General features: G+C 34.2%; 1 protein-coding gene across 2 annotated transcripts in view; it reads left to right on the top strand.

Annotated features, from left to right (window-relative positions):
* The window catches only part of CNTNAP4 (contactin associated protein family member 4), a 340,865-nt gene that overhangs the window by 202,927 nt on the left and 123,305 nt on the right, over positions 1–14,633 (top strand). Inside the window, exons 5-8 of one of the 2 annotated variants that reach the window (XM_007527564.3) lie at positions 6,629–6,832; positions 7,384–7,568; positions 8,937–9,080; positions 12,172–12,433. In XM_007527564.3, coding sequence (XP_007527626.1) covers positions 6,629–6,832; positions 7,384–7,568; positions 8,937–9,080; positions 12,172–12,433 — 795 coding nt within the window. Of the gene's footprint in view, positions 1–6,628; positions 6,833–7,383; positions 7,569–8,936; positions 9,081–12,171; positions 12,434–14,633 lie in introns of those variants that run through there. The other variant, XM_060185140.1, reaches the window with a different exon arrangement.

Below are 14,633 nucleotides of genomic sequence, written 5' to 3'. Positions count from 1 at the left end.
TGAGATTTAGCCTGGATGCAGAGGCAAAGCTCTGAGCAATGGCATGAATAATCACATCTCAGGGGTGCCTGTGTTCTGGAGTAGACTGTATGCACCTTGAAAAACAAGTGCACCATTTTTATGTATTGCTGTCTTCTACTACATTCCCAGAAAGCTGTTCATAAGTAAGTGTTACAAGAAGCAACATAGAATATATGTTTTAGTGATACTACTTCTGACACAGGTCCTTAGAGAAATTTGATTATTTTCTATTGGAAACCTCTTCATTTCACAGGGGATTGTATTTCTGAATCATGCAAATAAGACAGTCTACACATTTTTCCTAGGGTCAGGAGAACTGATATGAGAATAGGGCCTGCAATCTTTATGAGTCTCTTCTTTCCTGCTATAAATGAAAAGATTTGAGATGGAGGTATTCACTGAGGAGGATTCAGGTCACCGACAATTGCTTCTGTGAGTCAGCTCAGGCATAAGCTGACAGAGAAAAAGCCACAGAACCCGCAGATGGCTCAGAATCACTCTTGCCGTGTAACCTGGCAATGACATTGATAATTGGGGCTTCTTTGGGCACCTGAAAAATTCATTACTTTCTAAAGAATTCACTTTAAAAAAATAATATGCCAAATATATTTTCAATTATTTTTACTTTGATTCTTTCCCTGTCCAATATCCTAGCAATAAAGAATAACATCAGCTCTACTAGTAGTTAATAGTTATTGAGTTCTAACAATGCACCAGTAACTCTCCCAAAAATTAGCAGACATATATTTGGACAGCAGTTCATTGAAGAATATACTGTCATTATTCCTATGTTACAGTTGAGGAAACAGGATTAGGCAGTTAGTCTGCTATGAATGAATAATAATGTCATGTAACCTGTAATTGTGCCCATCACATTTTAAGACAGACAATTTACAGAGTGGTTAAAAAGGAAGATCTTGACCTGGGAAGTTTATCCTGTATTTCTCAAAAATAATTGCAAGAGTTTTTTGGTGATTTTTTTTTTCCTCCAGGGTTATTGCCTGCACTACGAATCCACTGCTCCTGAAGGCCATTTTTTCCCCTTTTGTTGCCCTTGTTGTTTATTGGTGTTGTTGTTACTATTATTGTTGTGGTTGTTGTTGGATAGGACAGAGAGAAATGGAGAGAGGAGAAGACAAAGAGGGGGAGAGAAAGAAAAACACCTGCAGACCTGCTTCACTGCCTGTGAAGTGACTCCCCTGCAGTTGGGGAGCAGGGGTATCCAACCGGGATCTTTCCTCCGGTCCTTGTGCCTTGCATCAAGTGTGCGTAACCCACTGCATTACTGCCCACCCCCTGCAAGAATTTTTATAAGAGGCACAAGGATTAGAATCAAAGGAGATGTGAAAGCATAAACAAGAGTGAGAAAGAAATTTGAAGAAGGTATAGTAATGGCTGCCTTGTACTTGAAGGAAGGAATCATAAACCAAGGTATGCTCGTTTTCTCTAGAAGCTAGAAATGGCAATAAAAGAGATTTTAGTGACTTGGCATACTGCACCCAGTAGAGCAAACTTATTACCATATACAGGGACCAGTGCACAAGTCCTGGGTCCCCATCAGCAGGGGAAAAGCTTCACAAGCAGTAAAGCAGTGTTTCAGGTCTCTTTCTATCTCTCCCTCTCAGTCCTTTCCCTTTTCCATTTCTGTCTCTATCAAATAAAGAAAAAAAAAAACAAAAATGACTTCTGGGAGCCCTGGATTCGTGGTGCATCATCGAACCCCAGTGACAATCCTGGTGGTAATTAAAAAAAAAAAGTGGTATGGGAGGTGGCGCAGTGGATAATGCACTGGATTATCAACCATGAGGTCCTGAGGTCGATCCCCAGCAGCACATGTGCCAGAGTGATGTCTGGTTCTTTCTCTCCTCCTATCTTTCTCATGAATAAATAAATAAATTCTTTAAAAAAAAAAAGAAAAAGAAAAGAAAAAAGGAGGAGGAGAATGAGGATGAGGAGGAAAAGAAATTAAGAAGAGAGTTTATCTTCTAGAGACTCCAAAAGAAAAACTACTGTGATCAACATGTTTGTTTCAGGACTTCTGAATTATATATATGCATGTCTGCTAATTTTTGGGAGAGTTACTGGTACATTGTTAGACTTCAATAATTGTTAACTACTAGTAGTACTAATGTTATTCTTTATTGCTAGAATATTGGACAGGGAAAGGATCAAACTAAAAATAATTTAAATATATTTGGTATATTAATTTTTTAAAATGAACTATTTAAAAATTAATGGATTTCTGAGGTGGCCAAAAAAGTTTCAGTTATTAATGTCATATATATCTGTCAAAGGTAGTGTGAAGCTTCAGATATACAGAGTTGTCTTAACTGCTAGGAAAAACAGTAACCTACACTGTTACTAATGCTTGGAGGCCAGGAGGTCATGCATCCTGTAAAGTGCACATTACAAATGCTCAAGAAGTTACCCAACTAATAAAAAGAGAGTCTGTCAGAACATATTGCAACTTGTTACTAGAAAATTAGCATTCATGCCCATGTTATGGTGAGCCACGATAAGACAGATCACATTATTAACAGTGATATTAAGTCAATTATTAAAATATAGCCACAATGAAAAAGCATAGTAATGAGAAAATTTATAAGTAGAAAAATATATTTTCATCTTAATCAAATAGTGTATATCCTCCAAGGTCTCTGAACTAAAGGTCTGTTACTGTTATAAACTATGTTAACTTCAGATTTCCAACTTTTCTTGTATTTTCTAATACCTCTACCTTTCCTATTTATATAGTTCAGACATATTGTGTAAAAGACTCTTTTCCCAAATATATTTGACAAAAAATGCAGGAATAAATGTGCTACAAACTATTGTTTTAAATATTAATTTGTATGTTTAACATTTCTAAACAAGTAAATATTGTTATATTAATGCCATTAATGGTAGTTAATCACATTAGCTCTTTTATAGGTTAGTTTCAGTATAAAGTATTGTGAACGATAAGAACTTTTTTTTGGTGAGACTGCCTTTATTTTGACATTTCTTAGTTAATAGTTAAAAAAAATTTTTTTTGATCGATAGGGTCTTCTTTTTCATAGACAAGTGCTTCATTTCCATAAACTTTTCTTCTGTGACATGTTGCTTTTCTCTCAAAGTATGTTTTGAGAGAAGACAACTGTGTTGTAAACCATTAACCCCCTAGAAGATGTAAAAGATAGTTAAAAATCTGAAAATATTTATGAAATTATTAAAATATATTTTCCTTTAAAGTTGATGACAGTGAAAATTTTAGATTTCTTTACACAACTAATGCAGTGAAGCCTAAGTACTCTCTCAAGTTAGTAGTTTTAGAAGTTTCAAAATTTAAAGGCATGACTGTCATTTAAGTATCTACTGGGAATCTATTAGAGGGATATTTGATTTATTAATGATCATTAGTGAAGGAATCTGGGGAAAAGCTAGTTCAAAGAAAAATTCAAGAGATTGAGCGCATATAGAAACACGAGAAAAATGTTAGGTGAAGATTGCAAGGGTAAGTACACAAGTGGTAATCTCCAACAGGATAACAAAACTAAATCCACAGGGAGATATTCTGTACCATGCAGAAATCATTTTGCATCTCTGTTGGAGGAAAAAAAAAATCTACTATTAAAAATGTGGCCTAGTGGGGCCAGGTGTGGCACACCTGGTTGAGTTCATATGCTACAATGTGCAAGGACCCAAGGTTGGAGTCCCTGGTCCCCACCCTGCGAGGGGAAAGCTTCCTAAGTGATGAAGCAGGTCTGCAGATGTCTCTCTCTATCTCTGTCTCTCTCCCTCTTTATATCTCCCTCCCCCTCTCCATTTCTGACTGTCTCTATCCAATAAATAAATAAAGATAACAAAACATTAAAAATTTAAATGTGGCCTAAGTGAGCCTGGACCTAAACCATAATTAATAGTAAATTCAGACATTTATAAAATCATTGTCTTTCTAAACTAACATTGTCAGGAGTCATCCTGAATTGTTTTATGAGAATCTCTAGAGTTTTCCTGTACTGACATTGCACTCGTATTCTGAACTATATTTAGCTTTTTTCCCTCTGAAGGGCATTGTTCATATGCTCATGGAATCCGTGATGTGATGGTAGCCAGTTTGTTGACTCCCTACTTCAGCATTTTCTTGCTTTCAGACCTCTCTTTTCAAGGTGATTCCTTCTTAGTCCTGCTTCCTCCTTCTGAGCACTAACCTCCGTAGCTTCTCGGGAATTCTCAGAGTTTCACATTCAAGGAGAGAATTCATAGGCATCTTGGAATTAAAGATTCTAGGAGTGATTCTACCTTATGGGGACAAGTATAGGAAGGACAACCACAGAGAGTGGTAAGATTACTGATTGCCATTTGCTTTAGTCTCAGGTTTCTAGATTTGAGGACTAAACTTTTGTAGATGTCTTAACTAAAATGACATCATTCTTCAGTTGATCTTCACAAGAAAATCTTTTACAGCCTCTAGTGGTTTCATGAACTTAATTATTCATTTGCTGTTTATTACTCATCTTCATTGAAAATCCGCTCCTTGAGGCCATGTGTGGGTTAATCAACATTCATCCCAGTATCTAGCACAGTGACTTAAATACAGTGGGTTAAAGAAATATTAATTATTAAGGAGGAGGCCCTACATTGGAGTAGTGAGTTTCTTCCAGATACCTATGAAGGGGAGATGAAAAGTTTTGTCTATGTGTCAAAGACTGCACTGTAAACTATTAACCCACCCAATAAAAATTAACAATTAAATTAACAAGTCATTAAAAAGAGAAAATATTCATTAGATGAATGCAACAAAGCACATAGTGTTATGTTATACCCATGAAGATAATAATAGGTTTGAATGTAAGACAATGGCAAGTTACTTCAGTTTAAGAGATGAAACAGTTTACCATTAATGGCATTAGGAGCCAGCTGTCTGTTTTTTACTCCTCTGTTTCGCTGAAGGAGCTGTTTCAGGCACAAAAGCTTTAGGTGCCATGAAAAACTAATACCACCATTTAAATGTAAAATTACCAATAGTGAAGAAGAGAAAAAAAAACCTAGTAGTCTAATGTAACACTGTCTAAACCTTTATTGGAAAAAATATTTTGATAGCTAATTCTAGTAATAGACTTTATCTAAAATAAAATCATTATTATGATGGTTGCCTTTAAGCGATACATTAACTTGGAGATAACTGCATTGCTCTAAATGTGTCAGCAGTTAAAGTCTGTCTTACTGGATTTTGTCTTAATTTATTGTAATCTAATAATCATAGAACACATTATTTGTATTTGACACAGAGATATGTTTTTAGCATGCACATTCATTCAGCTATATAACAAGGAATAATTGTTCAGTTAACATTATTCTTTTTAAAGAATGCAATGTTTATTCATGTGCACTTGGTGAATGAATTCTTTATAAGCATATTAACAAGATGAAGAAAAATCAAACCTCTGGATTTTCAAAAGATAGCTGCATAAAGTAGTGGAAGCAATTTTCAAGGGATGGTAAATATAAATGGTTCACATTAAGTGTGATGGATAATCTTAATGGAACACGTATTTGGGGACACAAGTAGGTATAATAATTTTGTCAAATGAAATAAGATGAGTAAACTGTAATGTCATTTTGTTGACTATGAGAAGTCAGCTAACCAGTTGAAAAATAGCTTCATGTTTATTGGCTTCTGTAACCTCTTTATTCATTACATAAATGTACTCTCAAGGATAATTGTCTTTAAAAAAGAATTTTGATTTGTACAATGTAGAAAACACTGCTACATTTCCTCAGTGTTGTTGTGCATTTTAATGTTTCTTCATAGTGCATATGATTTTGACAGATATACTGTTATGTTACTGGTGTAACATGACGTCTTTTTCCAGATGAACTGAATAAAAGTGATGTTGACTGTGACCGATAAGACACTATCAGAAAGCTGAAAAAATATGTCAGTGTTACAGTTATGACACAAATGCAGCACAATAGCTCTTATAATATCATTAAGTTAATATCTTTTACTCTGTCCTTGAAAAGAGAGAATATGACATTGCCCTTAAGTAATATTATTTGGTTACAACAATAATAAAAGTGGAAGAGAACACAAAAGTCAGTTCAGTATTCATTTAAAATAGCATTTTTTGAGTTTGAAGTATGTATGTGTATCTCTCTTATAGGACAGTATGCATGAAAAAAAGTTTAATTATCAATTCTGTCCTTTCCAGTTAAAAGCATTTAGTTTTAGTTTTTTAAGAGTACTATTATTGTATTTATTGTGAAATATGCAAAACTGTTTTATGAATAACGTACTATAGGTTTTTCCTTATTTTATTTTTTATTAAAAATCATTTAATAATATGAGAAACTTAGGAATGCATTTAAAATTGTGTTTCCAAATCATGGACTTTGTGATTATGTCAGTAAAAGACTAAATTGGAATAGATCCTGGATATCAAGAGGAATTAGACATTTGGTTGTTCTCTTGCTCTGTTGTTTCCCACAACCCCCCCCCACCCCTGGATGTTTTAGAACTGAATTATAATCGTATGTGGGTATGTATAATGCTGTCTTTATAGATGCTTAAAATACTTTAATCAAATTCTATTTATCTTTAGAATGTCTTATTTTTCACCCATAGGATCAGAGGTGGTTGATCTTGATGGAAAAAGTTCCCTTCTCTACAGATTTGATCAAAAATCCCCACGCCCAGTAAAGGACATAATTTCCTTGAAATTTAAAACCATGCAGAGTGATGGCATCCTTCTTCACCAGGAAGGGAGAAATGGAGATCACATCACATTGGAATTAAGAAGAGGAAAACTTTTTTTACTCATTAATTCAGGTACAACTATATAATGCATTGCTTGAAAATTCTGTTCGGTTAAATATCACTTCAGTAATGTTTCTCTTTTATAATTTATCTTATGACAATCAGGTGCCTCATTTCCAGATTCATGGGCATTTATGTATGTAATAATACTACATACTCAGGGAGAAATGGTTCACATTTTGCAACTTACACAATACCATTGTTGATGTTTTCTGCACAGTGCTGATAAAATTGGGTGACTATTTTCAAACATTGTGAAGAAAGGAATGGGTCATTGAGAGATATTGAAATAGTAAAAAAGAGGTTGTCGCAGAGATTAAATTTATGTTTAAAATGAGCATGTGATGGATCATGCTAACAAAAGAAATAAGTAGTGAAAGAAATTACAGTAAAGTTGGTAGGATATTGTATTCAGACTTTAATGAAATCTATCCAGTGTTTCTGTTTGTAACAAGTGGAAGTATATTACAGTTATTGATTGATGCTTAGCTGCAACAGCGAAACTTATTTTCAGACTGGGAATGATGGTGTTGCTATTCTCCCCTCCCCTTCCCCCTTTTAAGGTGAAACTGAAATACCTTTCATGCACAACCTGATCAATCTTACCCTGGGCAGTCTGCTGGATGACCAGCATTGGCATTCTGTGCTTATCCAGCTCTTGGGTAAACAAGTCAACTTCACAGTGGATGAGCACAGGCACTATTTCCATGCCCAGGGAGAATTCAGTTACCTGGATCTGGATTATGAGGTGTGATAGTTATATTTAAACTAATAGAGATTTTCTGATTACATGTGGCATAGCCTTGTAAAGTACACACTATAGAAAACTCCTTTCAGTGTAGATCATAGTTCTGCTGAAGTCTTTCCCTGCATGACCTAACCCACAATAGTCTATTATGATGATTTCTCACAGAATATTATTATTATGTAGATATTTTATTGAAATCTGTAGTCATAAGAAATGTACATAAGATACCTCATCAGAAGTAACTATAGGCTATATTACAATTTTGTGCTATTATGTGATTCCTCTAAACACTATAGATTTGTGGAGAGCATATAGCAGGATCTGGGTGTTGGTGCACCCAGTTAAGTACACATATTACCAAGCACAAGGACCCAGGTTGGAGTCCCAGCTCCCCACCTGCACAGGGTTCATTTCACAAACAGTGAAGCAGGTTTGCAGGTGCCTCTCTTTATCTTTCTCTATCTTCCCATCCTCTCTCAATTTCTCTCTGTCCTATATAATAATAATAATAATAACAATAACAAGAACAGTAAAAATGGCCACTGGGTGCAGTGGATTTGTAGTGCCAGTACTGAGTCCCAGTGATAACCTTGGTGGCAATAAAAAGAAAGAGAGAGAGTATATCAACTAATAGATTAATTCATTCAGAGTCAGTTCTAGCACATGTATAACACATGCATCATTATGTACCGGAAATGTATATACAAATGGCATTATTATATTATTATATATTTTTATATTATCTGAGGCTTTACTGCTCCAGGCTGATCTTTTCAGATAGAGAGACAGACACAGAGAGGCATATACATCATAGCATTGAGGCCTCCTCCAATGCAGCAGGGGCTGGGCTCAAACCTGGGTCACTTGTGCACGGCAACACAGTTACATTAGATAGGTGAAAGCTGTTTTTACCACTCTACTTAATTATATCAGTATACAAATTGTTATAGATCTGAAGATATATTTTATTCAACATTTAGTAAATGCCAATTAAGTGTGATTAACAATTTTTAAAAATAAATTAAAAAAATAAAAAGCTGTAGTATGTGAAATTTGAATGTACACAATTTTTTAAATGTATTGAAGTAGCATTTGCTTATATTATATAGGTTCAGGTATACAATATTTTAAATTAATACTCATATGCTGCATTATGTTCATTACTAAAGTCTAATTTTGTCCTTTACCACATTATTTCTTTTTAAATATTAATCGTATTTTTAAATCTCCATTTGCAATTTAAGATATGGAAATTTAAGATAATGAAAAGTGGATCTGTCTATGATTAAAGCTATAGTTGCTATCATATTTAAGCATATTGTCAGAAAATTACTAAACAATATTATTGATGCCATTTTTCTTTCTAAGATCAGCTTTGGAGGGATTCCAGCACCTGGAAAATCAGTGTTATTTCCCCATAAAAATTTTTATGGATGTTTAGAAAATCTCTACTATAATGGGGTAGATATCATTGATCTGGCCAAGCGGCAAAAGCCACAGATCATCAGAATGGTAAGAGAACATCTTCATGTATCAGAACAAGTAATCCTATATGACTTTTCCACAATATTAAATTGTTTTATTTTGTATTTCCACTAGATACAAAGTTTTAGAATTTACTCTTAATCCTTTATATTTTTTTCAGTTTGGATATGTACATAAGTGATTATTTATATCTAGATAAATTATAATTCATGTTTTTTTGTCTTAAATAAAATAAAGCAGGTTACTTTACAGCTGAGAATTTATACTTGTTGGGGTAATATTACTACCATGAAACTTTTTTCCCCTATAATTTCCTTAATAAGTCATTCCCTGACAAACTCTATAAATACACTTACAGAGTTCCAGGAATCAGATAATATCCATGTATATTACAGAGACATTTGGAAAGCTTGTATTTTGCTATGGTCATTCTTAACAAATGAACAAAACTAATAGACTATTACAGCACTGCATCTGCCAACTTGTCCCAGCAGCAGTATTGGTCAGTCTGCATTATATTTTACTTCTATGCAAATGTAACAGAATTTTAATATCATTGTCTTGGTCTGGATTCAGTCAGGGAAGCAACACCACTATAAGTTTTGCAACAAACCACCTATCAGAAAGATGGAGCAAGATAATGGGGAGCCAGGAGCAAACCAGCACCTCTGTGACCATCCTTCACTGTGCATTCCCATTTATTTACACATACATGTTAGGCGGAAAACTGCTAACAATGCTCTTCAGACTCAAATGTCTCATATGATCCTCAAGCATTTTTTCATGCATATGAACAGACAGAGATAGAGAAAGATACCACAGTGTCAAAGCCTCCCCCAGTGTGGACCAAGAACAGTCACAAGTCCAGGTTACATATATGGCAAAGCAGGTGCATTGTCCAGTTAAAGCTATCTCACAGGACCTTTTCTCCCACAACTTTTAATTACACAAGGGAATTCTAAACTGTATGTTTTCCAGCTTAACCTGCTTGATCAAAAGGCTGATCCACATACCCATTTGAATCCATTTCTTGAATTGTTCAACATGCAAAGCATTCATCTAATCTTATTTGCTATCAGCAAAACACATCATGAGAATATTTATTTACAAAATATTTTATTCCTACTTCTCTGTGTGAATTTACAGTATTTTTCTGAGTGCACCTTTCAATGAGGTTTTTTAAATTATTTTATAAAAAGAAAAATAAAATTAGTAAACACTAAATAGATTTATTTCCTTTTGGTAAAACAGGTTTCCAGAAACTGTACTTGCAGCTAACACCACTCTTCATTGGCAAGAGGGTTTTCTACTTGCAGGGTAATGGGCTGCTGTCCAAACTAAACATAAGGCCAAATGGCAGCTGATAAAATTTCCCCATTTTTGCTAGGTTTGTTAGTCTTATAATTGCCTTTACACTATGGGTCAGTGTCGTTTCATTCTTTCAAATTCAGCTGTGTCATACCCAGTACTTATGTTTAATTCACTAGGACAAGATTGTCTACAATGAAAGCTAATTCACTTTTAACAGATTTATAGTATAGCCAAATGTTTTTGTTTAACCAAAACCAGTGGTTTAATTATAATGAGTGGTCTTCAAAGCAGAGTTGATTCCACTGACATTTCAAATCAAAATTTGGAAAATTTGTTAAGGTTTTTCCTGGAAAAAATAAAATCATTTATTTGTATTTCTGAAACATGTTAAGGATCATGTATCTAACTAATTCAGAGTTTGAGGTTTAAAAATAAAAAGTATGTATAATTTTGAATGAAAATAATTCTTTACATATACTATCAATTTTTCTTTTTAAAATTAATTTATTATTGGATAGAAACAGAGAGAAATTGAGAGGGGAGGGGAAATAAGATAGGGAGAGAGACAGAGAGAAATACCTGCAGCCCTACTACACCACTCATGAAGCTTTCCCCTCCTACAAGTGGGTATCAGGGGGCTTGAACCCAGGCCCCTGTGCACTGTAATGTTAGTGCTTTACCAGGTGCGCCACTGCCTGGCCCCTCGTATATAATATTTTGGTGAATATTGGTATAGCTTAGAGATGTATTTTTAAACCATTAAGTTAGAAAAAAACATTATACGAAAAAAATACATTTTTAGGAGTCCCGTGCCTGATCCATTAGGCCACTGGGGCTCCTGAAACAAAGGACATTTTTAAAATTTTGTGATAGTACATTGTAATGTGTAGTGTAAAACCTAATAAAAATGAAAAATAGGAAGTTGATCTGGACAGACCACTTTGAGGAAAACCAGTCCAAAAGAACAACAAACTCATAATAAATACTGAGATTAACTTTTTAAAAGTAAACTCATATAAATAAATGTGGCATTTTACTTTGACATTTTGTACTGAACAAGTGTGCAGATTTTAAATATATATATTGCTGTCAGAACATGGTGAAAAGTATATCCTTATATATTACTAATGGATATGTGTAGTATTTTTCTTCTTTCTGAAGAGGAGGTAGAAATAGTTATTAATATTTGTAAGCATTGAAGTTCTGTTTTCAAAACACATTTTTGTAGAAATGAAAATGACAGGAGGCATAGTAACATGCAGAGATGGTGATGGTGATGATGATATGATAGCATTGTTGGTTGAGGTGATAAAGTAATTACACATTAACAGAAAAAAAAAACCTGTGGGATAATCAGAGTCAACATATGCAGTCAGTGAAGGGGGGTTAGTCCTTTTCCAGATAACGCAAAATGATTTCTGCATGATATTTTAGTGATAAAAAATCATATTACAGTAAATGACATTGAGAACAGAGAAATAGATTAGAAATACTAAAGCAAAAAATAGGTTATTAATACATGGTTAGGAACTCATGAACATAGAGGCAGTCTACATGAAATTTTATTGAATTCAGTTACAATGAGATAGATGATAGATGATAAATTTATTTTGAAAGCTTCAAGTTTAGGGAAAAAGAATTTTCCATAGAAACCCAAGAAAAGGTTAGCTGACCATATTAACATTGGATTTCATGAACCTGCAAGAAAAAATGGAAGGATTTGGATTTTCCTGTTGATAGCAATTTGTATTTCAAATTCTGTTACTGATATGTTCTGTCATACCTAAAACTTTTACTTTATTCACAGGGGAATGTGTCATTTTCTTGTTCACAACCACAATCTGTGCCTGTGACTTTTCTCAGCACCAGCAGTTACTTAGCACTACCAGGCTCTCCTGTGGAAGATGAGGTTTCCACCAGTTTTCAATTCCGAACATGGAATAAAGCAGGACTTCTGCTATTCACTGAACTTCCACTGGTTTCAGGGAGTCTCCTCCTCTTTCTTAATGATGGAAAAATCAAGCTGACTCTCTTCCAGCCAGGAAAATTACCCAGTAACTTCACAGCAGGTAATAAGAGTGTTCCTGCAGACAAAGCATATTAGTTGGAAAGATTTCATTATCTCTCTGTCCCTTCTCCTTAAAATTTTATGCATAACCAAAATATTAAGATTTGCTTAATGAATTAATACTTGAGTTAATACGATTATCAGTACTCTTCCTTAGTGGAATTTGATTTCAATTTTCTATTAAATATGTCTCCAATATCTATACTTATTATTAACTAAAATAATAGTTATAGGGGAATAGAAATTTCATTACCTGAGCCTATTGCCTACTCTAGATAAATCAACGTATGAGGAAATATTTTTTTGGGAAAAATGTGAAAGACTTTGAAGTGAACCACATACTTTACTGAGGATCTTCAGTAGAAAACTAGACTTTGTCTAACACAGTTACTGTTGTATTTTTAAAGATTAATTTATTTGTTAATGAGAGTGAGAAAGGGATAGAAAAAGAATTCTGGCATATGGGATACCTGGAGTTGAACCATGATTTCTTGCTTGCAGAGTCCAAGGCTTTATCTACCGTGCCACCTTCTGGCACCCTAAGTAATTACTATTCTTGTCTCATCTGTAGAGACGGGGATAGGCTCTGCTGGGGATCTATGAATCTATAGTAGTATATCTAAAACCCAAACACTTAGTCAAATTAATTTTACTTTCTATTTCTGTACAGGATGTATATATATATGTATATATATATATATATAGAGAGAGAGATTTTGTAAAGTTTCTTGTTTCTACACCAAATATAATTCTCTCCACTTCTAGTCAATATAGTATTCTTTTAATGATTAGAAATAGTATAATTAAAGAGACTATATGAATGTCTGGAAAATTAATGTCTAACTTAGGTCAGTGCTTTGGATGAGGGATATTTTTGTTTCTTCATTGAAAATAAAAAGTTCTTGACGAGATTGCCCATCACATTTTCATATATATATGGAGTAACACCATACAAGACATCACACTGGGGTAATTTCTAATTAATAAGTTATTTTTACAAATAATTTAAGAGTGTTATTGCGGGGGCTGGCCGGTAGCACAGCAGTTTAAGCGCACGTGGTGCAAAGGGCAAGGACTGGCATAAGGATCCAGATTCAAGCCCCCAGTTCCCCACCTGCAAGGGGGTTGCTTCACAAGCAGTGAAGCAGGTCTGCAGGTGTCTGTCTTTCTTTCCCCCTCTCTGTCTTCCCCTCCTCTCTTGATTTCTCTCTGTCCTGTCCAACAACAACAACAGCTGTAACAACAATAACAACCACAACAAGGCCAACAACAAGGGCAACAAAATGGGAAAAATGGCCTTCAGGAGCAGTAGATTTGTAGTGCAGGTACCGAGCCCCAGCAATAATCTTGGAGAGCAAAATATGCTATTGTATTGCCCCTATATATTACTTATAATCAAAATTAATACAGTATAATTAGAAATAAAAAGGTAGAAACACAGTTGGAGAGTATCTTTTGTTTTTATTCCTATTATTGTACTGTAAGTGTGGGAACTGAAAGCTCGATATTAATTGTAATTTTAAGAGGTACTATGACATGACTTTTTAATGCTCGAAGTGTGGCAGACTAGCACATTTAGCAAACAAATAAATTGATTAATCATTGTCATATTAATAGTTAGCAGGCACTTTAGAATGAGGGTCTGAAAATTTAAGCTTTCCACTAATGTGTAGTTTATTCTGAGATAATTGACATACTCATCAGTGGTTATTTTCATAGCCTAATTTTCATCATCTTAAAGAAGTGCTTAAATACAAAGTCACTATACTGAGCCCCATGAATCTAGTTCACTTCTTTTTTTTTTGTAGTTATTTAAAAAATTTTTTTTATTTATTTAAGAAAGGAGACATTAACAAAACCATAGAATGAGAGGGGTACAATTCCGCATAATTCCCATAACCTGATCTCCACATCCCACCTCATCCCCTGATAGCCTTCCCATTCTCTATCTCTCTAGGAGTATGGATCCAGGGTCATTGTGGGTTGCAGAGGGTGGAAGGTCTGGCTTCTTCTAACCACTTCATAGTCATATACATATAATAAACTACTAGGTATAAGTCTATAAAAAATAACCCAGATAATTTAAAAATCTCTAAATAAATGTTTAAGTCTATGTGTGATATAATCCATTATGACATCCTGTGACTCAGTGTGATTGTTTCCATAGTTAATGCTAAGGAGCCTGGATTAAAAATAATATT

This window comes from Erinaceus europaeus, chromosome 2, assembly GCF_950295315.1.
Source record: "Erinaceus europaeus chromosome 2, mEriEur2.1, whole genome shotgun sequence".
Classification (NCBI taxonomy): Eukaryota; Metazoa; Chordata; class Mammalia; order Eulipotyphla; family Erinaceidae; genus Erinaceus; species Erinaceus europaeus.
The sequence above is the reverse complement of the archived record's forward strand: the minus strand, read 5'-3'. Positions and strand labels throughout refer to the sequence as shown.